Consider the following 24,814-nt stretch of genomic DNA (forward strand, 5'->3'; position numbering starts at 1 on the left):
CTGCGTGGAGGAGCTTAAAAAGGAGGTGCTGGCGCAAATGCTGATGGTGATCGAGGGGCTGAAGGAGACCCAGAAGGCCAAGGAGGTAGAACTCCGAGAGGTGAGGGACAAAACCAACGAGAACGAGGACGAGATCTTGGGCCTGGCGGTGAAGATGGAGGCGCACGAGGCGCTGCACAAGAGGTGGGCCGAGAGATTCGAGGTCCTGGAGAACAGGTCGAGGAGGAAGAATCTCCGGATTCTGGGTCTCCCTGAAGGGGTGGAGGGGGCCGATGCCAGGACGTATGTGAGCACGATGCTCCATTCGCTGATGGGTGCGGAGGCCTCTCCGAGCCCCTTGGAGCTAGAAGGGGCTCACCGGGTCCTGGCGAGGAGGCCCAAGGCTGGCGAGCCGCCAAGGGCGATAGTGGCGAGGTTCCATCGTTTCGCAGACAGAGAAAGTGTCCTGAGATGGGCCAAGAAAGAGCGGAGCAGTAGATGGGCGAATGCGGTGATCCGAGTCTACCAGGACTGGAGCGCGGAGTGGCAAAGAGGAGAGCTGGCTTCAACCGGGCCAAGGCGGTGCTGCATAGAAAGAGGGTGAGATTCAGAATGCTGCAGCCAGCGCGACTGTGGGTCACATATCAGGATCGACACCACTATTTTGAAACGCCAGAAGAGGCTTGGACCTTTATCCAAACGGAAAATTGGACTCAAACTGAGGGTCTGTGGTTGTGGGGGAGATGTTGACTGTATACAGGGTTGTAAATATGGGTAAAGAATGTTTCACGATGGATGGGGATGGGGGAAGAGTTTTGATGGGGAGACTGTGAGGAATGTGGGTGCTGGAGGGAGGTGAGACTCGGGGATGGGGGACTTGGGATAAGGCCGAAACAGGAGCTGCGCCACAGGGGGTGGGGCTGGCTCAGGAAAGTACGGGCTTTTTCCCACGTTAGGGAAGGGCGGGGGAAGGGAGGGACGCAAGGAAGAGGAGGGATTTCCACACCGGGGGCGGGGGGGAGGGGGGCAACGGGGAAGGCGGGGGGAGCCGGGGTCAGCTGACTACAGAAGGATTATGGGGGGGAGCAAAAGAGCTAGATCTGGATCTAGCGGGAGGGGGGGGGAAATAGGGTTGCTGCTGCATTGGCCGAGGGGGAACTGAAAACGAAGAGGTGGTCGGGGCGGGGGTTCCCAGTCTGGGGGACTGGAGGGTGGCGGGGAGGCGCGGGCACGGGACGGGCCATAAAATAGGAGATGGCTAGTCGGCGGGGGGGGGGGGGGGGGGGGGGGAAGCCCCCCAATCCGGCTGATCACGTGGAATGTGAGGGTCATAAATGGGCCGGTTAAGAGGGCCCGAGTGTTCGCGCACTTAAAGGGACTGAAGGCAGACGTGGTCATGCTTCAGGAGACACATCTGAAGGGTGGCAGATAAGGTCAGGTTAAGAAAGGGATGGGTAGGACATGTATTCCATTCTGGGCTGGATGCGAAGAATAGAGGGGTGGCAATACTGGTGGGGAAGCGGGTGACGTTTTGAGGCCAAGAACATAGTAGCGGACAATGGAGGTCGATACGGGATGGTGAGCAGTAGGTGCAGGGGACGTGGGTGGTATTGGTAAATGTATACGTCCCGAACTGGGACGATGCTGGATTCATGAAGCGTATGTTGGGGCGTATTCCGGACCTGGAGGTAGGAAGCTTGATAATGGGTGGGGATTTCAACACTGGGTTGGACCCAGCACTGGATCGCTCCAGATCTAGGACCAGAAAGGCGCCGGCTGTGGCCAAGGTGCTTAGGGGGTTTATGGACCAGATGGGAGGAGTGGATCCGTGGGAGATTTGCCAGCCTTTGGCCAGATAATTTTCTTTTTTCTCCCACGTACACAAAGCCTACTCCCGGATAGTTGTTTTTGTTCTGGGCAGGGCACTGATCCCGAAAGTGGAGGGAACGGAGTATTCGGCCATAGCCATTTCAGACCACGCCCCGCACTGGGTGGAACTAGAGTTGGGAGAGGAGAGGGGACCAACGGCCCGCTGTGGCGGTTGGATGTGGACTGCTGGCAGAAAGAGAAAGTGTGCGGGAGGGTGCTGGGGGTGCATTGAAAGGTATTTGGAGGCCAACGACAACGGGGAGGTGCAGGTGGGAGTAGTATGGGAGGCACTGAAGGCGGTGGTCAGGGGAGAGTTCATCTCCATCAGGGCTCATAGGGAGAAGAGAGAGGGCAGGAAAGGGAGAGGTTAGTGGGGGAGATTTTAAGAGTGGACAGGAGATATGCAGAGGCCCCTGAAGAGGGACTACTCAGGGAGAGGCAAAGTCTCCAGACGGAGTTCGACCTGTTGACCACAGGGAAGGCAGAGGCACAGTGAGGAAGGCACAGGGGGGCGACATATGAGTATGGGAGAAGGCGAGCCGGATGCTGGCACATCAGCTCCGTAAGAGGATGGCAGCGAGGGAGATAGGTGGAGTCAAGGATGGAAAGGGAACTACGGTGCGGAGTGCGGTGAAAGTAAATGAGGCATTCAAGGCCTTCTATGAGGAGCTGTACAGATTCCAGCCCCCAGCGGGGGAAAGAGGGGATGCAAACGATTCTTGACCAACTGAGGTTCCCGAGGGTGGAGAAGCAGGAGGTGGCTGGTTTGGGCGCCAATTGGGTTGGAGGAGCTGATTAGAGACTGGGGAGCATGCAGGCAGGAAGGGCCCCGGGAACCGGATGGGTTCCCGGCTGCGTTCTATAGGAAGTATGTAGACCTGTTAGCCCCGGTTGCTGGTGAGGACTTTCAATGAGGCAAGGGAGGGGGGGACCCTGCCCCCGACAATGTCGGAGGCGATGATCTCTTTGATCCTGAAGCGGGATAAGGACCCACTGCAATGTGGGTCGTACAGGCCGATCTCGCTCCTCAATGTGGATGCTAAGTTGCTGGCAAAAGTGCTGGCTACGAGGACTGAGGACTGTGTCCCGGGGGTGATTCACAAGGACCAGAAGGAATTTATAAAGGGCAGGCAGCTAAACACCAATGTGCGGAGGCTCCTAAACGTGATTATGATGCCATCAGTGAGGGAGAGGCGGAGATAGTGGCAGCCATGGACGCGGAGAAGGCCTTTGACCGAGTAGAGTGGGAGTATCTCTGGGAAGTGTTGCGGAGGTTTGGGTTCGGGGGAGGGTTTATTAGCTGGGTTAGGCTCCTATATGGAGCCCCGGTGGCGAGTGTGGTTCCGAATCGGCGGAGGTCGGAGTATTTTCGGCTGTATCGAGGGACGAGGCAGGGGTGCCCCCTGTCCCCCCTGTTGTTTGCATTAGCAATTGAACCTTTGGCCATGGCATTAAGGGAGTCCAGGAAATGGAGGGGGGTGGTCCGAGGGGGAGAGGAGCATCGAGTGTCGCTGTATGCAGACGACCTGTTGCTGTATGTGGCGGATCCAGTGGAGGGGGATGGTGGAGATCATGCAGATTCTAAGGGAGTTTGGGGACTTTTCGGGCTCTAAGCTCAATGTAGGGAAAAGTGAGCTCTTCGTGGTGCATCCAGGGGACCAGGGAAGAGGGATAGACGACCTACCATTGAAGAGGGCGGAAAGGAGCTTTCGGTACTTGGGGATCCAGGTAGCTAGGAGCTGGGGGGCCCCTGCACAAACTTATTTGACGCGGCTGGTGGAGCAGATGGAGGAGGACTTCAAACGATGGGACATGTTGCCACTCTCGCTAGCGGGCAGAGTACAGTCGATTAAAATGGTGGTCCTCCCGAGGTTTCTTTTTGTATTCCAGTGCCTTCCAATTGTGATCGCCAAGGCCTTTTTTAAGAGGGTAGGCAGGAGCATTATGGGTTTCGTGTGGGTAAGGAGGGGGGTTCCTGGAGCGTAGTAGAGCTAGAGGAGGGCTGGCGTTGCTGAATCTGGGTGGCGGCTACTACTGGGCAGCCAATGTGGCGATGATCCGCAAGTGGGTGATGGAGGGAGAGGGGGCGGCATGGAAGAGGTTGGAGATGGCGTCCCTGGAAAGGAACGAGCCTGGGGGCGCTGGTGACGGCACCGCTGCCGCTCTCGCCGACAAGGTACACCACGAGTCCGGTGGTGGCGGCAACGCTAAAGATCTGAGGCCAGTGGAGACGACACAGGGGTGCGATGGGAGCCTCGGTGTGGTCCCCGATCAGGGGTAACCATCGGTTTGTCCCAGGAAGGATGGACAGGGGGTTTCAGAGCTGGCATCGGGCAGGGATTAGAAGAATGGGGGACCTGTTCATTGATGGGACGTTTGCGAGCCTAGGGGCGCTGGAGGAGAAGTTTGGGCTACCCCCGGGAAACGCGTTCAGGTACATGCAAGTGAAGGCGTTTGTGAGGCGACAGGTGAGGGAATTTCCGGCTGCTCCCGGCACAGGGGATTCAAGACAGGGTGATTTCGGGTGTATGGGTCGGAGAGGGCAACGTGTCGGCGATATACCAGGAGATGAAAGAAGAGGGGGAGGCTTTGGTAGAGGAGCTGAAGGGTAAATGGGAGGAGGAGCTGCGGGAGGAGATTGAAGAGGGTCTGTGGGCTGATGCCCTGAGTAGGGTTAATTCTTCTTCATGTGCCAAGCTTAGCCTGATACAGTTTAAGGTTATCAAGTTGGAGAGGATACGGTTTGCCTTGAGAGGGTCTGTGCATGGGCTCTCCAAGCGGTGGCAACCGTTCCTAGACTATCCCGCGGAGCGTTAGATGAAGTTCGGTCAGCAGCAGCAGCAACCCGGGGGGCGGGGAGGTGCGGAGGGTGGGGGGGGGGGGGGGGGGGGGGGGGGGCTGCAGGGGGGGGGGGGGGGGGGGGGCTGCGGGGAGGGGGGGGGGGTCAGAAGGTGGACGGGGAAGGAGGTTTTCCTGGGGGCACTTGAGCAAGAAAATACATAAATGTTCAGGAAAGTTGATATGTGCGGGAGGAATCCAATGTACAAAGTTCTGTATTACGTTGATTTGATATGTTTATGTCTTACTATGCGACTTTTCTTTTCTTTGTGTTACGGGGGTGGGGGGGTTTGTATGGTTGAAAATTTTGTTGAAAAATTCTTAATAAACATATTCTTTTTTTAAAAACACCTTTTACCAGAAGCACATCAGGTTAAAGACACTACTGTTATTAGTTTTAAATCACCAGGATCGATTTACAGTCTTGTGATTACAGAGAGAAACTCATACACCTTCTGGCTGTGACTGCAGCTATCCAGCTCTGAAAACGAAACTAAAACACACCCTGCAGCAAACAGCCTAAAATGAAAGTAAAAAAGCTGACAGACAGCCCAGCTCCACCCACTTTCTGACACCACTGCAGTGGTAAACACCCATTTCTTGAAGCTACTCTCACTACAGATATTTATATACATACCCATTTATGAACACACATTTCTTGAAGGCACTCTCACATGACACTCTCAGAAATTGAAATCATCAAGCCCACATTTTCTCTAACTCATTCATGGGATATGGCCATTTCTGCCTGGTTTGAATCAGCAACAGTGAATGAATGTCAATATATTTTCACGTCAGCATTGTCTGCAGCTTCGGGGGAACTTGTTAAGAGTTGGTGTTTCCGACTTCTGGTAGCGGCTATGAAGGAATAAGTCGCCCCTTTGGTGGCTCCCGCTCAGGTTGATCTTTTGGACCTTGTCCTCCGATTTCTTACCGGACTGGAGTTGAAAAATTCCATGACAGAGGCAATTGTGAACTAAATTCCCACATCGGTGCATCGGGAGGAGGACTAGAAGTGCTCACAAAGGCAGAAACAGAAAGTCAGAGAAGGCTTGGGCTGAAGCAGCACCGGGAGGAAAGTATGGCGGATGACAGGACCTCTGGCTTGTCGTCCCAGCAGTCATGGAGCAGTTGATGCAAGTTGATCCAGGAGGGCTTCGCCAAGCAGAAAGCAGGACTGCTTGGACCCGATTAAAGAGGCATTTTCGCTGCTGGAATTTAGATTGGATGCCCAAGATCGGGCGATCCAGAAAGTAGAGAAGGCACTGGCTAACCAGAAGGAACATCAAACAGCGGTGGAGTTGGAGGTGGGGATGCTAAGAGACCAGCAGAAAAGGCTTCTGGAGAAGGTGGTAGGACCTAGAGAATTACCCCCGTCGGCAGAGCTTGAGGATCTTCAAGCTCATTGGACTTCCGGAGGGGTCCGAAGGAGCGGACGCTGGGGTATACAAAGCAGCTATGTTCGAGAAGCTGCTGGGGGGGTGGGGACAGATGGACAGGGCTCACAGAGCACTTGCGAGGAAGCCGCGAATGGGAGACCCCCCCCCCCCCCCCCCCCCCCCCCCCCCCCCCCCCCCCCCCCCCCCCCCGAGGGCAATGGTGGTGGGATTCCACAGATACCTGGATAAGGAGTGCGTTTTACAGTGGCCACACAGACACGGAGCTGCAAATGGGACAACAGCATCCTGCGGATCTATCAAGACCTGAGTGCAGAAGTGGCCAGGAGAAGAGCGGGGTTTAACCAGATGAGGTCGACCCTTTTCATGAAAAAGGTGAAGTTCGGGCTGTTGTATCCGGCCCACCTCTGGGTCACACACAAGGAGCAACATTTCTATTTCGAGTCACCTAAGGAAGCGCTGGACTTTGCGAAAAGGAAAGGACTGGTGTCGGACTGAGAACTTTGCTGTAATGTTTCTGCGTTTTTCCTTTAAAAAAAAGTTTCTTGCTTTTTTGGACGTTATTTGTTATGCCTGCTGCATGGATCTGGGGCCAGCTGCAGAGCTGAGTAAGGTAAAGTTTGCATTTGCACTGTTGGGGGATGGAGGTGTGTTTGTTCAGATGCTGGATCTTTCGTTTGATCCTTTATTTTTATTGTGTGTTCAACTTGGTTTTTTTTTGTTATCCCTGTCGGGCAATTGTGTTGGGATTGTTTCTCATTTGAATATGTATGTATGAATGGGGGGGGGGGTGGGAGGTCGATATGTGGGAGATTGTCTGGCGCCAGAGGCGAGGGCCACCAGGCTAGCTGGGCGGGCTAGCTTACAGAAGCGTAGTGGGGCGTGAGCAGATGTTAGGCTTATCAAAGGGGCTGATTTATTTTGTGCTGTTACTAGTGGGGAGAGGGAGGAAAAATGTTCTGCTGATGAGGGAGGGACCTTTGCTGAGGGACAGTGAGGAGGTCGGGGGGCGGAGGCTGCCTGGGGCACGGGATGGCGACTGACCCAAGAGAGGGGATGGCTGATCACGAAGGGGGGGGGTGGCGATGAGCCCCTCACTAGACTGATCACCTGGAATGTAAGAGGGCTCAATGGGCCAGTCAAGAGGGCACGCTTGTTCACGCATTTGAGAGGACTGAAGGCGGACTTGGTAATGCTGCAAGAGACGCACCTATAGAGTAGCTGACCAGATTAGGTTAAGGAAAGGTTGGGTCGGACAGGTTTTCCACTCAGGACTGGACTCAAAGACCAGAGGGGCCGCGATCCTGATCAACAAGCGAGTGGTAGAAGTTTCAGGTGGGGGAGGCCGGTACATTATGGTCAGTGGGAAATTGGAGGGAGCGCAGGTGGTACTAGTAAATGTGTATGCGCCAAATTGGGACGATGTGGAGTTTATAAAGAGGATGCTGGGGAACACACCGGACCTGGATTTGCATAAACTGGTCATCGGAGGGGACTTTAATACAGTTATCGAACCTGGTTTAAACCGGTCAAGCTCAAAAACGGGCAGATTTTTTTTTTTGGGGGGGGGGGGGGAAAGAGAGTGGACCCATGGAGATTTGGGCAACCGACGGTGAAGGAGTTCTCCTTCTACTCACATGTGCATAAAGTGTACTCCCGGATCAATTTATTTATTCTGAGCAGGGTTCTACTGACGGGGGTGGTGGACACGGGGTACTCTGCGACCATAATCTCAGACCATGCCCCACACTGGGTTGACCAACAGGTTAGTAAAGACAGTAATCAGCACCTTACTGGAGGTTAGACGTGGGGCTTTTAGCGGACGAGGTGGTGTGCGGGCAGTTGAGGAAATGTATTCAGAATTACCTGGAGGTCAATGACACGGGGGAAATTTCAGCAGCGGTGGTCTGGGAGACATTGAAGGCAGTGGTTAGAGGGGAGCTGATCTCGATACGGGCCCACAGGGAGAAGGTAGACAGGACAGAGACGGACCGACTGGTAAAGGAGATACTACAGGGCGACAGGACGTATGCGGAGACCCCAGAGGCAGGGCTTTTAAGGGAACGGTCGGCTTGGTAACCACAGGGAGGGCGGTAGAGCAGCTGAGAAAGATATGGGCGGGGGGGATTTATGAGCATGGAGAGAAGGCCAGCTTAGAAAGAGGGAGGCAGCCAAGGAGATGGGGAAAGTAAAGGATGGAGACGGGAACCTGGTGGGAGATTCAGCAGGGGTGAATAAGGCATTTAAGGAGTTTTATAGTAGGTGTATGGGACGGAACCCCCAACGGGGCCAGAGGCACTTCCTAGGAGGATTGAATTTCCCGAAGGTGGATGGGGAGCTGGTAGAATGGCTGGGAGCCCCAATCGGGATTGAAGAGATAGCGGAGGGGCGGAAGGCCATGCAGTCGGGTAAAGCCCCGGGGCCGGATGGGTACCCAGCGGAGTTTTATAAAAGGTTCACTGGGGTATTGGGGCCAATGTTGACGAGGACATTCAATGATGCAAGGGAGCGTGGGGTGCTTCCCCGACGGTGTAACAGGTCACGATCTCGCTGATTCTGAAGCGGGATAATGATCCGGAGCTGTGTAGGTCCTACAGGCCGATATCCCTATTGAATGTGCATGCCAAACTATTGGCCAAAATTTTGTCCTCTAGGAGTGAAGACTGTTCCGGACGTGATTGGGGAGGACCAGATGGGGTTCATTAGGTGGCATCATGCAAGGGCACCGGTTTGGGGGCGTTGATAATGGTGCCTCTGCCATTCCCGCCGGCACGGTACTCCACCAGCCCCGTGGTAGTGGCAGCCCTGAGAGTCGGGGGGGCAATGGAGGATGCATGTGGGACCGAAGGGAGCATCGGTCTCGTCTCCAATCTGCAATAACTACCGGTTTGTCCTGGGAAGGATGGACGGGGAGTTTCGGAGATGGCAGAAGCAGGAATTGAGAGGATGGGGGATATGTTTATAGAAGGGAGCTTTCCTAGCTTGAGGGAGCTGGAGGAGAAATTTGGATTGGCGATGGGAAACAAATTTAGGTATCTGCAAGTGCGGGCCTTCCTACGTAGACAGGTCTCAACCTTCCCGCATCTACCACCCAGGGAGATTCAGGATAGGGTAGTTTCCAGAGTGTGGGTGGGAGAAGGGAAGGTCTCCGACATCTATAAGGAGCTCATGGGCTCAGAGGACACGCAGACTGAGGAGCTGCCCGCAAGTGGGAGGAGTTAGGAGAGATAGAGGATGGTCTCTGGGCGGAGGCGTTGAATAGAGTCAACGCGTCCACAACATGCGCCAGGCTCAGCCTGATACAGTTTAAGGTTGTTCACCGGGCTCACATGACAGTGGCCCGGATGAGCAGGTTCTTTGGGGTAGAAGATAGTTGCGCAAGGTGTGCGGGGGGGCCAGCGAACCATGTCCATATGTTTTGGACATGCCCAAAGCTCAGGGGATTCTGGCAGGGGTTTGCGGACGCCATGTCCACGGTATTAAAAACAAGGGTGACACCGAGTCCGGAGGTGGCGATTTTTTTGGGGTGTCGGACGATCTGGGAATCGAGGAGGAGAAAGAGGCAGAGTTCTGGCATTTGCTTCCCTGGTGGCCCAGAGGCAGATATTATTAGCTTGGAGGGACTCAAAGCCCCAGAAGTCGGAGGCCTGGCTATCTGACATGGCTAGCTTTCTCTGCTTGGAGAAAATCAAGTTCGCCTTGAGAGGGTCACTGTTAGGGTTCACCCGGAGGTGGCAACCGTTCGTCAGCTTCTTTGCAGAAACTTAAACATCAGCAGAAGTTGGGGGAGGTTAGTTTAGATTAGAGTAAGGGGTTAATAAAGGTGGGACCTGTAAGGGAGGAAGCAGGCTTTTTGCACTATGTTTTTAGACTTATGTACGTTGTTTATTTTGTTGTTGTTGTAAAACCAAAAATACCTCAATAAAATGTTTATTAAAAAAAAAAGTTGATGTTTCCATGTGCTTACTCTTTTGTAATAGTTGGGAGGGGTCAACAGTTTGGAAGGTGGTGTCAAAAGGTACCTTGACGAATTGGTGCAGTGCATTTTGTAGATGGCACACATTGCTGCCTATGTGCCAGAGGGAGTGAATGGTTAAAAGTTGTGGATGCAGTGCCAATCAAGCTGACTAATTTGGCATCAAGTTTCTTGAATGTTGATGAAGCTGCAGGGTAGGTAGGTTGGTCAGATAGTCTTTTGTTAGAGTTGGTCATTATCTTGCCTTTGTGCGGCACAATATTACGTGTCACTTATCAGCCCTAACTTGCATGTTGTCCAGGCCCTGCTGCATGGATATTGATTTCTTCATTAACATTGAACGATACAGCGCAGTACAGGCCCACGATGTTGCACCAAAACAAAAGCCATCTAACCTACACTATGCCATTATCATCCATATGCTTATCCAATAAACTTTTAAATGCCCTCAATGTTGGTGAGTTATAGCTGAGGAGTTGCAAATGGTGCAGAACACTCTAATTATCAACTTCTGCCCTTATGATGGAGGGAAAGTTGATGAAGCAGCTGAAGATGGTTGGACCCAGAGACTCAGATAAATAACCGTCAACAACAACAATCCTATTGCTATGGAATCCAACCAGTGAAGAGTTTCTCCAAACCCCAAATGACTTCAATTTTACTAGGTCTCCATGATACCACACTTTGTCAAATACGGCGTTAATGTCAACGACAGTCACTCTTACCACATTTGAAATCTACAATCCTCTGGCCCCACACTGGGTCAAATACAGCCTTAATATCAACGACAGTCACTCTTACCACATTTGAAATCTACAATCCTCTGGCCCCGACTATGTAAAATGTAATCCTAATAACCAGGTTTATGCAGGGCAGCACAGTTGCTTCACAGCTTCAGGGTCCCAGGTTCGATTCCCGGCTTGGGTCACTGTCTGTGCGGAGTCTGCCCGTTCTCCCAGTGTTTGCGTGAGTTTCCTCCCACAGTCCATGTGCAGGTTAGGTGGATTGGCTATGCTAAATTGCCCTTAAGTGTCCAAAAAAGGTTAGATGGGATAGGGTAGAGGTGTGGGCTTGGGTAGGGTGCTCTTTCCACAGGCTGGTGCAGACTCGATGGGCCAAATGGCCTCCTTCTGCACTGTAAATTCTATGACTAGCATTAGAGAGGGGACAATGCTGGGAATTAATACTGTCCTATTATATCTGGTACTTGGTCTTCATTAGCTGGAAATACTCTGGCAATAATCAAATAGTTAATAGGGTCAAAAAAGGTAGCCCCATTGAACTGGACAAGAGGAGAGGCATTGGTAGAGGACAGAAATAAGTTAAGGAAGGAAAATGCACCATGTTTCCAGTTACAGAGGAAATCATTTATTACTTTGGTGAAGGTTTTATTAGTTCTATTGTAGCGCCAGAATCCTGTTGGAGAGTTCAAACATGAAGCTGTGGGAAAGATGGTCATGTATTTGGGTGGTAACATCACATTCAAGCAGTTGAGGGGGAAAGGAAAAGGGCAAGTAATGTCTAATAAGAAGGGAATCTAAAGTTCCCATCTTTAATCGCGCGAATCTCTCTTGAAAAAGATTTAAAGATATGGTTATTGCTTAAAATATTGGGCAACACTACCCTAACTCATAGAAACTGGGTGCAAATGCAACGCCTGTACCAAGCCTTCATGCAGATTTGCTGACCCAGGGCCTTCCTGCTCTTGTGGAATCCATTGCGGATTCCTACAGTTTAAACACCATCTGACAAATCAGTTACCTGTCATCTCTGTCATGTGGTCCTGCGGGATGCCCATCACCTTGTAACAAGCTTCGATCTGCTGAGCGACTAAGGGTTTGGTCGGCGCCATGAAAACGATTTTGCCCGATGGATACCAGCGGTAGAAGTTGTACATGACCACGGCCGCGATAAATGTCTTGCCCAGGCCGGTGGGCAGACACACCAGCGTGTTGTGGAAGAGGGCCGCCTGGGCAATGTCGTACTGGTATGTCCGGAGCGGGTAGTTGCTCGGGTAAATCCACACGTCGCCAGAAGACAGGTCGAAGCCAGGAAGGGTGGCGGGCGGCTGGCTGTGTGAGGCCGGCCTAGGGCTGGCCAGGTCCCGCTCAGCTTCAAACACCGCCACCAGCAGCACGTCGTCATCCTCCCCGTCCAGGAAGCCATCCGCCGGTGCCGGGGCTTCCTCCCGCCTGGTCTGGGCCGGGCGACCCGCAGGCCCGATCTCAGCGCTCCTCCCGCCCTGAGACTGGGATCCGGGCGCTTTGCCGCCCCAGCTCTGGAACAAGGTCCTCTGGCGCCCGCCGCTCATTCCAGAAACTTCCATAAACCCCTCAGTGCTGCTGCGGGTCGGGCGGCATGGTTTAGTCTTAGTCTAACGCAGGTTCCGATGCTTGAATATTGGTTTTGCTGGCCGCCGCTCAGCCCAGCATTCGAATCTGGCGCATGTGCGTGACGTCAGGTTTCGGCGCATCTGTGTAACGTCGAGAGGTCGGCGCATCTGAGTGACGTCCAGGAGTCCATCCACCCCTGTTGCTAGGAGACGAGCTCCGGGCTGCCTCCCGCTGGACAGGGTGGCCCTCTCACTTGGGCCTGACTTTTCGCCAAGTCTCTCCGGGCCTCGTTGAGAAGAGCACCGGTGCCCCTATTCCCGGGGTGTGAACCTTTCCGGCTGCGGAGGCTGATGGGGGAAACCGCGCGGTACCTTCTGTCCCCGGCGTCCTTAATTGTGCGGATAGGCGCTCCGTCCCGGTCGCCATCTTTAAAAGGCAGCCGGACATCCTCCATGTCAGTGCAAACTGCGGAGATGTCTGGAAGGGGAGGAGGCGGCTGAGAATGGAAACCGATCCTGCGAGGGCGCAGGTGGCTTCATTCGTTCCCGCCAGGGGTAACGCCTCAGTGGCAATGGCATAATTCTGCCACACAACAGTGGATATCCTGTCAGGACAAGGTAGTTTTCAATCTATCTTTGTATTTGTGGATGTTATTGTGTTTCTGTATTTGAAAGGCTAAATGACTTCAGGTTGGTTTAGATGCATGTATGGCAATAATGTTTTTTTTAAATTGAGTACCCAATTTGTTTTCCAATCAAGGGGCAATTTAGCATGGCCAGTCCACCTACCCTGCACATCTTTTGGGTTGTGGGGCTAAGACCCAGGCAGACATGGGGAGACTGTGCAAACTCCACACAGACAGTGACCTGGGGCCGGGATCGAACCTGGGTCCTCAGCGCCGTGAGGCAGCAGTGTTAAGCTGTGCCACTGTGCTGCCCTAGCAATAAGGCTTTATGATGTGGAAGCAAATAGGGATTAAAGGGAAAATTAGGCTGTTCCTTTGCAACCAAGGGCTACCTGAGGACAGAAAGAACTTTGAGTTAGTTTTAAGCTAGGGCCAGACGAATGTCTCAGAAAGGCAGTTGAGTCAAAGGAACATAGAACAAGGTTCTGTTAAGGACAATTCACATAAAAAGTGCTCTGAATTAAATAAACCGTTAGCTAGGTGAGAAGTTAGACAACCAACGTAAATCAAACATTTAGTGACCTCTTAATACAGCATGTGAAGCACTAGTGATCTGTTAGCATAGCTGGGTACCAGAGAGATCATGTGGAAGCTTGAATGCATAAGGCAATCCAAGCCAGAGGAATATTGGAAGTCTTGGAGATGGATCCTTGGTGAAGGCTTCCAACAGAAAGCTTTGTTTGGATGTAGATTCCAAGCATGTTCTTCAAGAGTGGAGTTTGGAATTTGGAAACACTCATGTGGAAGTCAGAGTTCCAGTGAGACCAGTTGGCTCACAATTTGAAAAACATATGGGGGGCACTGAGAACATTAGAATATCGTGTGTTACCTTGCAATTCTGTATATATCTGTAAAGGGTGAAGAAGTATTGTATTATAGTTAATCTTTTCTTGTTTAATAAATGTCTTATTCTTTTGTTGGCAGTCCTGTGATTCTGTTCATCTGTGTCCCTAAACAAAAAAAATAAAAGTGACGATCTATTGAGCCGAGGTCCAATCCAGGACTTTACTGTCCAGTGGCAACAATCTTACAAGTGGAAGTATGAGAATTGAGAAGATAAGGCATAATCGGCAAGAACGAGAGAAGACTGGAGGGAACATCCATATCTGACAGAGCTCGAACAGAGGGTAACTCAGTTGGCAGACACAGAACAGGACCTGGCAATTGGCAATGAGGACTTTGGACTTGAGCATTCACCCAGTAACATAGAAACAGAAAATATGGGCAGGAGGGGGCCATTTGGCCCTATGAGGCTGCTCTGCCATTCATTATGATCATAGCTGATCATCCAACTCAATGTCCTGATCCTATCCCCCCCCCCCCCCATTTCCTTTGATCCCTTGGCCCAAAGTTGAAAACAGCATTTTGGCCTCAACTGTTTTCTAGTTAAGGAGCCATCCATGGGGGGGAAAGACCTGATGGTCAAATGTGTCTCCATCTTGGAGGCATCTCATGCTGTCACTTGCACTCTCTCATTTACCAAACCATAAGGAAGAGGCCAAGGATGAGAATTCCATGTCAGGCCTCAGCACAAGCCCTAGCCTAGGGAGAAGCCAGCACAGAGAACAAGAGGAAAGACACTCACTTTTATAAAGGCAGCACAGTAGACACCTGCACCCTCCACCAGTCCAGGGACACTAACACACCTTGGTGGATATTACTTCTAGCTTAGGATATGGTGGTCACTACACAGACACGTGTTTGTAGCAGGAGGCAACCTGGTCAGCCAAGCTTACCGACATTCAACTGCTGGGGACGAGGCATTCATGAGCTCCAAATCTGACGACGCGTCTCTGGAATTAACCTTCCAACTAATAGTGAAGAGTCAGCAAGAGGAGCAGGCGTAGGCCATTCAGCTCATCGAGTCTGCTCCACGATTCAGTGACATCATGGCTGATCTGATATAATCTTCAACTCCACTTTCTTGCTTTATTCCCATAACCCTTGATTCCCTTACTGATTAAAAATCTGTCTCACTCAACCTTGAACCCACTTAATAACCATGGCTCTACAGCTCTACAATAAAGAATTCCATTGCAGTGTTAAGGTAAGCCTTCTTGTGGCAAAGATTATTATTATATTATGATGTGATGCCCACATGTGTGTTCATCAAGGTCACCCTGTGGCTGGTGGGGGATGCCATAGAGAACCTGGTCCAGCAGAATGCCCAGTTTTTGCTGGAGATGCACACAGACTTCATTGCTGGGACGTATCACCTCAACCTCCCTCCAGGTTCCCCTTCTGTTCAAGAGTCAAGCCAGGCCTTTGGCACCCTCCAGAAGGAGGAGTAGGAACCCTCTGGATTATTCATTCAGGCATCTCTGCTCTGTCCAAATCCCCTTTGCCTGTGACCACTTCAGCCTCATCCTCTATCACGCAGAAGGAGCTGTTGGTCCACAGGAGGACAGCCAAAGGAAACCAGGGGTCTCCAGAGGATAACTGCCAAAGACCGCAAAGGCAACAGGGCAAACTAGTCGCAAGGCTGCCTCTACCCATGCTCCAGATGTCAGAGGAGCACCTAGAAGAAGATAAGGCCTCGGAAAATAAGAAAATTTGATCAGAACTGGTTCACGGGAGAACACATGATTTTCACAATCCTACCTCCTGTAAACATCACTTTTCACAGCTGCATGTCTACTGTCTTTTTTAGTGTGATTCAAAGGCTTCATGCACTTGCCCCCACATCCCCAACACCTCTATTGTGCCTACCCGGTCCCCCCGGGTGAGTTTGCAGGGAGAAGGGTACGTGGCAGGTCCTTTGCGAACCATATGCAAAAACACTCCCATGCACACTGAGCCTTCATCTGTCAAACTCATATAATCCAGATTCCCCGCATAGTCAATATTGCCTATTGGGGTTCCCTTTCAGTTATCCAGTTGAGGTGAACTGCATCTCCGCCCACCCACTGTCCCAACTCCCATGCGTCATCTCAACCCATCCAGCACAAGGCTCTGCTTACTTTTGATTTGACCGCATGTAGTTGTCAGCTTTTTTTCTCTACTCTGGTACGATTCTCCCCTCCGCCCCCCCAGAATTATATTCGACCTTCCCACAATCACCCTCCAACCTCAACACTTTCACATTGGCTTTGTACCCATCCACATTGACCTGCCCGACCTCCTCTTGCCCACCCTCCCAGGTCCGTTTCCACCTCCAAGTCCCAACAAACTAACCTCTCCACCCGACATGGTGCGCTCTCACCCTCCCACCCTACTAGCTCATCTGCCCTGCCCCCCCCAAAAAAAAAACCTTGACCATTCTCTCCTAACAAGCTCATCGAGTTCTCTCCTGTGGAGTCAGAGGTGATTTCCCCCGACACTGATCTGTGAGATCATTCAGCTGGACGTTCCCCACCCCTTCACACATCTGGATGACATTACAACCCCCTCCAACATCACGCACCCAAACAAATTTACACCACCTACCCTTCACACACCTGAACGGTATTACACCCCCTCCTTTACAGACCTGGATAATATTACACGGCCCACAGCCAACCTTCTGTCTGTTCGCTGTACTGCCTGGCTGCCCCCCTGCAAAATACTTTCCTCACCCCAGCCACCAACACCTCTCAGCCCACACATACCAACCACATCAGCAGCCCCTCTTGCCTTTAACCAACCTCCACACATGTTGCCCAACAGTACCTCCTCCTGTCTTCCATCCCAAAGCTCGAGGATCCAACGGTGCTGTCACTGAAAGAAGGTCCAAATTCGTTATGTCACCCAAAACTAGTATTTTAAATAAGATATTATTAGGACATGAAAGCAGAACTAGCTAAAGTAAACTGGCAAATGAAGTTAAGGGATAGGTCAATAGAGATGCAGTGGCAGACATTTTTATGGATATTTCTGAACACACAGAATAGACATTACAACGAGAAAGAAAAATCCAAGGGGCAGATTTTCCCCCATCCATGGTTCACTAAAAATGTCAAAGATTGTATCAAACTTTAAAAAAAAAAAAAATAATTGCATGTTGGAAGTTCAGAAAACTAAAGAACAGCAAAGAAAGACTGAAAGATTAGGAAGTAGGACAAAAATTAGAGTACGAGTGAAAGCTTGCTAGAAATAGAAAGACGGGTAGTAAGAGTTTCTATAGATAATTTAAAAAGAAAGACTTAAAGTGAGCGTTGGTCCATTTGAAAGTGAGTCTGGGGAATTAATGATGGAAAATAAGGAGATGACATGAATTGAATAATTATTTTTCATTGGGCTTCACTATAAATGATACAAGTAACATCCCACAAATGGCTGTAAATCAGGAATTGGAGGGGAGGGAAGAATTCAGGAAAATTACAGTCACCAGGCAAGTGGTACTTGGCAAATTGTTGGAGCTGTGGGCTGACAAATCTCTGGATCCTAATGGACTTCACCCTAGAGTCTTAAAATAAGTGGCTAGTGAGATACTTGATGCATTGGTTTTAATTTTCCAAGCTTCCCTAGATTTGGGGAAGGTTCCGTGAGGTTGGAAAATAGCAAATGTAACTTCTTCATTCAAAAATGGTGAGGGAAAGACAGAAAGCAGGAAACTACACGCCAGTTAGCTGAACATCTGCGGTGGGGAAAATGTTAGACGCTGTTATTAAAGATGTTATACCAGGCGCTTTGAAAAATTCAAGGCAATCAGGAAGGGTCAACATGGTTTTGTGAAAGAGAAATCATGGTTAACTAATTTATTGGCGTTCTTTGAATGAGTCATGTGCACTGTCGATAAAGGACAGCTGATTAGATATACTGTTCATGGACTTCCGGGTGCAGCTATGCAGAGCTAGGTCGCATATTTGGCAGCTCCCGCTTGGAACAGACTTTTGGGCTCTTTTACAGGGCCCCCACGGCATTTGTTTGACATTTCCCGGTGTGGGAAGAAGACTGCAGAATTCCCCTGACGGTGTCCCCAGGAATGTTGTGTCTTTTGGCTGCCAGACCCGGCAGAAACAGTGAAGGGTTTGGCTTGAGCTGCAGCAATAGACCGAGGCCTCTTCTAGCATGCAGGCGGGGGAAGGGCAAGCTTAAAGCTGCAATCTGACTTGACTCTATCAAAGGTGAATTCTAGCAGCAGAGGGAACAACTGTGAAAGGATCTACCAAGGCCATTGAAGAGGCGGGGACGAGGCTTCTGGTGGCGGCCATGGAGGAGTAGGTCACGCATTCGGCAGCTCCCGTCTGGAACCGACTCTCAGACCTTTTTCAGGAGATTCCATAGACTTTTTGGGGCAGACTGGTGAAGCAAACACTGCCAACTCCTATGAAACGGACCAGAAGTGTAACGGCCAAAGGAGCGGCACTGGAGCAACGGGAGAAGCGAGGGAAAGAAAACAAAATGGCGGCGGCCAGGGACAAAGGGGAGCTGCAGGAGTTCATCAAGCGCTGCTTCGAGGAGATGTGCAAAGAGATGTTGGCGCCTATGCTTTCGGCAATTGAAGGACTTGGGATCACGCAGAAGGCCCACGAAGCTAAGATCCAGGAGGTACAGAAAAGAGTCAGTCAGAACGAGGACGAGCTCGTGGGCCTGGCGGTGAGAATGGAGCAGAATGAGGCGCTACACAAGAGGCAACACTCTATGTGGCCCCCCAACCCTCCCTTCACAAACTCTCTCCCTTCAACAACCCCCCCAACCCTTCCTTCACATCTGCCCCCACCCACTGTGAACCATGCATGCGGCTAACAATACCCTCTCTGTGTCTCTGCAAGGGAAGATCTCCCACAATCGCTGGGAGAGGGCCCAGACTGGCGGTGGCGTGATGGACATACAAATTCTCACCATCTTCGAGGAACGGGTCCTGGAGATGACTGTGGTGGCCGAGGACAGAGCGGTCACCAGTGCGGAGGTTGGCGCAAGCCGCAGAGGTGAGGATCCACCAGGCCCCACCCAAAGGACCTGTCAAACATGAGTTCTTGCCATATTGAATGACCCAACCATCCCACTGACCACATGTCCATTCTCCTGAGAACCTCCAGCTGATGGTGCTGGCCCATCCGGGGGGCCCCCTCCTCTGCCTCCTATGAGACCACCTCGGAGGAGAGCTCCGAGGGTGCCACAATTGACATGTCACAGCTGTCATCCCCACCCTTCACCAGTGCAGATAAATGCACCTCGGTGAGAAACTTTAGTGGACAGGCTTTTGGGCACAATCTGGTGAGCACCACACAGTTACTTGTGTACATCAGGTGGAGGCAGGAACGCCCAGGCAAGACAGCAGTCAGAGGTCTGCTGGATCCCAAGACCAAGCTGTTGCCAGTGCCCGCAACCCCAACTCTCTATTTGAACCCGCCTCCATCCTTACCCAGAAAGCCCCTACCTCCCTATTCCATCCCCACACCATCTCTGCATTCACTGCCCAATAATAGTACATCAAGTTCTGGAGACCTAACCCCACGACTGCTGTCCCTCTGCAGTACAACCTTCCCTCTGCAGTACAACCTTCCCTCTGCAGTACAACCTTCCTTATCTTGGCCACCTTCACTGCCCAGACAAACAAATAAATCAGCCTGCCCACCCCCTTGAAAATGCCTTGGGCAAAAAGACCGGCAGGCACTGAAACAAAAACCACAGCAGAATGTTCATCTTCATCGCCTGCACCCTGCCCGCCAACGACAGAGGAAGATTGTCCAACCTCAACAAATCTGCCTTCACCCTCCCCACCAAACTCGAGAAATTCAACTTCCTAAGACCCGCCAAGTCCCAAGGCCTCCATTTATTTTACCAGTATGCTTTTTGAAGAATTTTAATTTAGTTTTGATATGTTACAATCAATACCTCTAACAGTGAGATTTCAAATCTTCACAAGTAAATGCAAAAGGAGTGTAAACACTATTCTATTAGAGAAAGGTTTGGACAATGATCGGAATAAATATCATTTTGATTCGATGAGGAATTAACCACCAGTATCCTTTTTGACAACCTTCTCAAATCCTTTTTCTCAAATGTATTATAAATGTTATTAAGTTTATACAACAAAATAATTTTCAATTAACAATAAATAAAGAACATTTTAATAACAAATGTTCTTCATCAAAAATACAGCAAAGTGATTCCATTGAAGTAACCCAGTTAAACATTAATGAATAATAGATAAAATAATTTTGAAAACTAGGCTTGTGCATCAAGCAAACAACATTGCTGTTGACTTTCTGTATGTGACCTCCCGGACAAGCCACCACGGTCTGTTTGACAATGTTTCAACACATTTCTATTTTCACAAAGAAAGCCAGAGAACAGTAAAGCACAAATTGCTGAGGGAGCCCGAAGAAGGACAGCTAATAAGTGGGTCCTGAAACGATTGGTAATGTGTTCTGAAAATTTGTATTTTGCAGAATATTGCTGTGCATTTTAGCAGGGCAGGATAGTCATTGACGAACAGCTTTATAATGAATATTGTTAGTTATGTTTCCTTATTGGATATCCCCCGACTATCACTATCTGTACTTAAGCTGATGATTATTTTCTTTTGCTATATGCTGTGGCTGGATTATTTGGTTCACGGAACACAACGTGATATTTCAATCGTGCAGAAAAATCATCCACAACAAATGTTCACGTGAAATACGATTGAACAGTCATTAACAGAAACAGTTTTGTGAGGTCCAGAAGTTATGCCAGTAGATATATCTCTGCAGAATGGAGAATGGCATCATTCCATTATGTCTTGTTCCTAGCTGATACTTTAATTGAATTTGTCCTGCATTTTGAGAGAAACGCAAGCTTTTATCCACGTGACAAAACAAGTTCAGGTTGGTCTGACTTTGAAGTCGGAACTTTGAACTCATTGCTTTCATAGTTTTTTGAGATCTATGTTTCTTTTCACAGCTCACGATAGATTCAGTGAAACTTAAATATAATCTGTTTGGAATGAAAAGAGGATGGTTGCTTATGCTCATAGGCAGCATAATTGGGAGGATTGGGTTTACAGCATTGTAGACCTTGCGCGGAATTCTCCCTCCCCCACACACATCGGGTGGGAGAATCGCCGGGGCGCCGCGCGTGTCCCGCCACGATGCCCCGACACCTGCACACGATTCTCCCACCCCCCCCCCCAAACCGGCACGGTGAAAATCACGGCTGGCCGCTCGGAGAATCGCCGCTTGCCGTTTGCAACGGGCGAGCGGCGATGCCGAGCGGCCTGCCCAACACAACGGGTTCCCACTGGCGCCATCCACACCTGGTCACTGCCAGCGGGAACAGCGCGGGAACGCTGGGGGGGCTGCCTGTGGGGGGGGGGGGTTCCTGCACGGGGGGGGGGGTTCCTGCACGGGGGGGGGCCTCAAATGGGGTCTGGCCCGCGATTGGTGCCCACCGATCGGCGGGCCGGCCTCTCTAAAGGAGGACCTCCTTTCCTCCGCCGCCCCTCAAGATCCATCCAACATCTTTTTGTGGGGCGGCCTCGGGGAGGATGGCAGCCGCGCATGCGTTGCAAACGGCGAGCGGTGATTCTCCCGGTGGCCAGCCGTGATTCTCACCTCGCTGGTTTGGGGGAGGTGGGAGAATCATGTGTGGGCGTCGGGGAGGCGTGGCGGGACACGCGCGGCGCCCCGGCGATTCTCCCACCAAGCGTGTGGGGGGAGAATTCCGCCCCCTGTTATTTGCATTGTTTATGCATGTTTAGGTTTTAATGTTTTTGCCCACAGTTACTGAAATTTACCAGGAGGCACAGTAGCGCAATGATTTGCACTGTTGCTTCACAGTGCCAGGGTCCCAGGTTCGATTCCCGTTTGGATCACTGTCGGTGTGGAGTCAGCACATTCTTCCTGTGTCTGCGCGGGTTTCCTCCGGGAGCTTCGGTTTCCTCCCCCAAGTCCCGAAAGACGTGCTGTTAGGTAATTTGGACATTCTGAATTTTCCCTCCATGTTCCCGAACAGGTGCCGGAGTGTGGCGACTAGGGGAGTTTGACAGTAACTCCATTGCAGTGTTAATGTAAACCTACTTGTGACACTAATAAAGATTTGGCACTATGGAGAATATCACAAAAAGCAGCATATTTTGCTCAACAATGAAATTTAAAGGCTTGAGAAATAAACAGAAGAGAGACTGGCTGAACTAGAATAGGTGAATTTAATTTGAAAATGAGGCACAGAAAGAGAAGGAAAGAAAGAGAGGGAAAAAAGAGACAGAAAAGTCAAGCAAGAAAAAACGTTAAATTTAAAATTTGACAATTTAAACATCTCTTAAAATAATTCACAATCTGAAGGAATGAAATTCCACACTGATAATTGTTCATTTTCTGGGCATGAATAGTTAATTGGCAGTCATTAGCCATCATCATGTCATTACAAGGGTTCTCATGTTGTTCATTATTGGAGTTAACTTTATACCTTGAATGGGCAATTAACCTGCAAAGGCAGCAACTTCAGGAAAATGACAATGATGTTAATGGGGAGATGCTGTTTGAGCGAAGCTAACAGCACCAGTGGCTTAATCATCCAACAACTTTGATTTGAAATTCATGGGGCATTTCTTCCTTACTGCCAGTTCCTGGTTGATTTGTGAATTAATAATGGCATGTATTGCTTGGGGCACCACTATTTTCAGTAAATTCTGGCCCAATTTCTTTCCAAGGGTAAGGGTTTGTTCCTGTTAATCTTGGATTGGATTGGATTGGATTTGTTTATTGTCAAGTGTACCGAGGTACAGTGAAAAGTATTTTTCTGCGAGCAGCTCAACAGATCATTAAATACATGAGAAGAAAAGGGAATAAAAGAAAATACATAATAGGGCAACACAACATATACAATGTAACTACATAAGCACTGGCATCGGATGAAGCATACAGGGTGTCGTGTTAATGAGGTCAGTCCATAAGAGGGTCATTTAGGAGTCTGGTGACAGTGGGGAAGAAGCTGTTTTTGAGTCTGTTCGTGCGTGTTCTCAGACTTCTGTATCTCCTGCCCGATGGAAGAAGTTGGAAGAGTGAGTAAGCCGGGTGGGAGGGATCTTTGATTATGCTGCCCTCTTTCCCCAGGCAGCGGGAGGTGCAGATGGAGTCCATGGATGGGAGGCAGGTTCGTGTGATGGACTGGGCAGTGTTCACGACTCTCTGAAGTTTCTTGCGGTCCTGGGCTGAGCAGTTGCCATACCAGGCTGTGATGCAGCCCGATATGATGCTTTCTATGGCGCATCTGTAAAAGCTGGTAAGGGTTAATGTGGACATGCCGAATTTCCTTAGTTTCCTGAGGAAGTATAGGCACTGTTGTGCTTTCTTGGTGGTAGCGTCGACGTGGGTGGACCAGGACAGATTTTTGGAGATGTGCACCCCTAGGAATTTGAAACTGCTAACCATCTCCACCTCGGCCCCGTTGATGCTGACAGGGGTGTGTACAGTACTTTACTTCCTGAAGTCAATGACCAGCTCTTTAGTTTTGCTGGCATTGAGGGAGAGATTGTTGTCGCTACACCACTCCACTAGGGGCTGGTTTAGCACAGGGCTAAATTGCTGGCTTTGAAAGCAGACCAAGGCAGGCCAGCAGCATGGTTCAATTCCCGTAGCAGCCTCCCCGAACAGGCGCCGGAATGTGGCGACTCGGGGCTTTTCACAGTAACTTCATTGAAGCCTACTTGTGACAATAAGTGATTTTCATTTTCATTTCATTCTACGTTCTCTATCACCTGCCTGTATTCTGACTCGTCATTATTCGAGATCCGGCCCACTATGGTCATATCATCAGCAAACTTGTAGATGGAGTTGGGACCAAGTTTTGCCACGCAGTCGTGTGTGTACAGGGAGTAGAGTAGGGGGCTAAGTACGCAGCCTTGCGGGACCCCGGTGTTGAGGACTATTGTGGGGGAGGTCTTGTTGTTCATTCTTACTGATTGTGGTCTTTAAAGTGAATCCATCATACAATTGGAATTTCCACATGCACCTGCCCATCAGTTCAACTTTGAAAAATCTACTTTCAACACTTTAGGGCCCAAAAAGCACCATGTTGCAATGGGCTGTACTTTAGCCATTGGCTGTGCCGTTCTCAATCTCTGTCTACACTGTCTTCTAACTATTTTTAAAGCAAATTGTAGGATGAATTTGCCACAGAAGAATTAGGAAGCTTTGTGGTGTTTTTCATCAAGATCACCAATAAATCAGCAATTTCTCCATTGCTTGTAAGATAAAAGGTGGCAAGATCAACTGGTTTTGCAAGAGATTGCCAAAAGGCAATAGTTGAAAGGTTGGCCTCTGATAGTGGACTGAAGGGATTAGGATCTTCTAAAGTCAGGGGACTGGGGGACAACAACCCAAGATATCTGTGCTGTTCGGAAAGAATACTAATGGAGTAAATACAGTGACAAAATAACAGCATAACCAGAAGAGCACTGTGTCACAGAACCATAGATCAGAGGTACACAAGATATCATTGGTGACTATTTGTTTAAAAATAAATTTAGAGTACCCAATTATTTTTTCCAATTTAGCGTGGCCAATGCACCTAACCTGCACATTTTTGGGTTGTGGGGGTGAAACCCACGCAGACACGGGGAGAATGTGCAAATTCCACACATAGATTATCATAGAATTTACAGTGCAGAAGGAGGCCATTCGGCCCATCGAGTCTGCACCGGCTCTTGGAAAGAGCACCCTACCCAAGGTCAACACCTCCACCCTATCCTCATAACCCAGTAACCCCACCCAACAGTAAGGGCAATTTTGGACACTAAGGGCAATTTATCATGGCCAATCCACCTAACCTGCACATCTTTGGACACAGACAGTGACCCGGGGCCAGGATCAAAACTTTCTAGCTTTAATGT

At 50.2% G+C, this 24,814-nt stretch overlaps 2 protein-coding genes across 8 annotated transcripts in view; one reads left to right on the forward strand and one right to left on the reverse strand.

Moving 5' to 3' along the window:
* fancm (FA complementation group M) overlaps positions 1–12,524 on the reverse strand; it is a 238,962-nt gene extending 226,438 nt beyond the window's left edge. Inside the window, exon 1 of the mRNA XM_072491173.1 lies at positions 11,821–12,524. Coding sequence (XP_072347274.1) covers positions 11,821–12,385 — 565 coding nt within the window. The 5' untranslated portion in view covers positions 12,386–12,524. The remainder of the gene's footprint in view (positions 1–11,820) is intronic.
* A 92-nt stretch (positions 12,525–12,616) lies between these two features.
* Positions 12,617–24,814, forward strand: part of LOC140403327 (alpha-1-antitrypsin-like) — a 32,332-nt gene continuing 20,134 nt past the window's right edge. Inside the window, exons 1-3 of one of the 7 annotated variants that reach the window (XM_072491208.1) lie at positions 12,618–13,009; positions 14,002–15,124; positions 20,284–20,362. The gene's annotated coding sequence lies outside the window, so the exon portion shown is untranslated. Of the gene's footprint in view, positions 13,010–14,001; positions 15,125–18,106; positions 18,927–20,059; positions 20,363–24,814 lie in introns of those variants that run through there. The other 6 variants (XM_072491227.1, XM_072491218.1, XM_072491253.1 and 3 more) reach the window with 6 other exon arrangements.

Source organism: Scyliorhinus torazame, chromosome 2, assembly GCF_047496885.1.
Source record: "Scyliorhinus torazame isolate Kashiwa2021f chromosome 2, sScyTor2.1, whole genome shotgun sequence".
Taxonomy (NCBI): domain Eukaryota; kingdom Metazoa; phylum Chordata; class Chondrichthyes; order Carcharhiniformes; family Scyliorhinidae; genus Scyliorhinus; species Scyliorhinus torazame.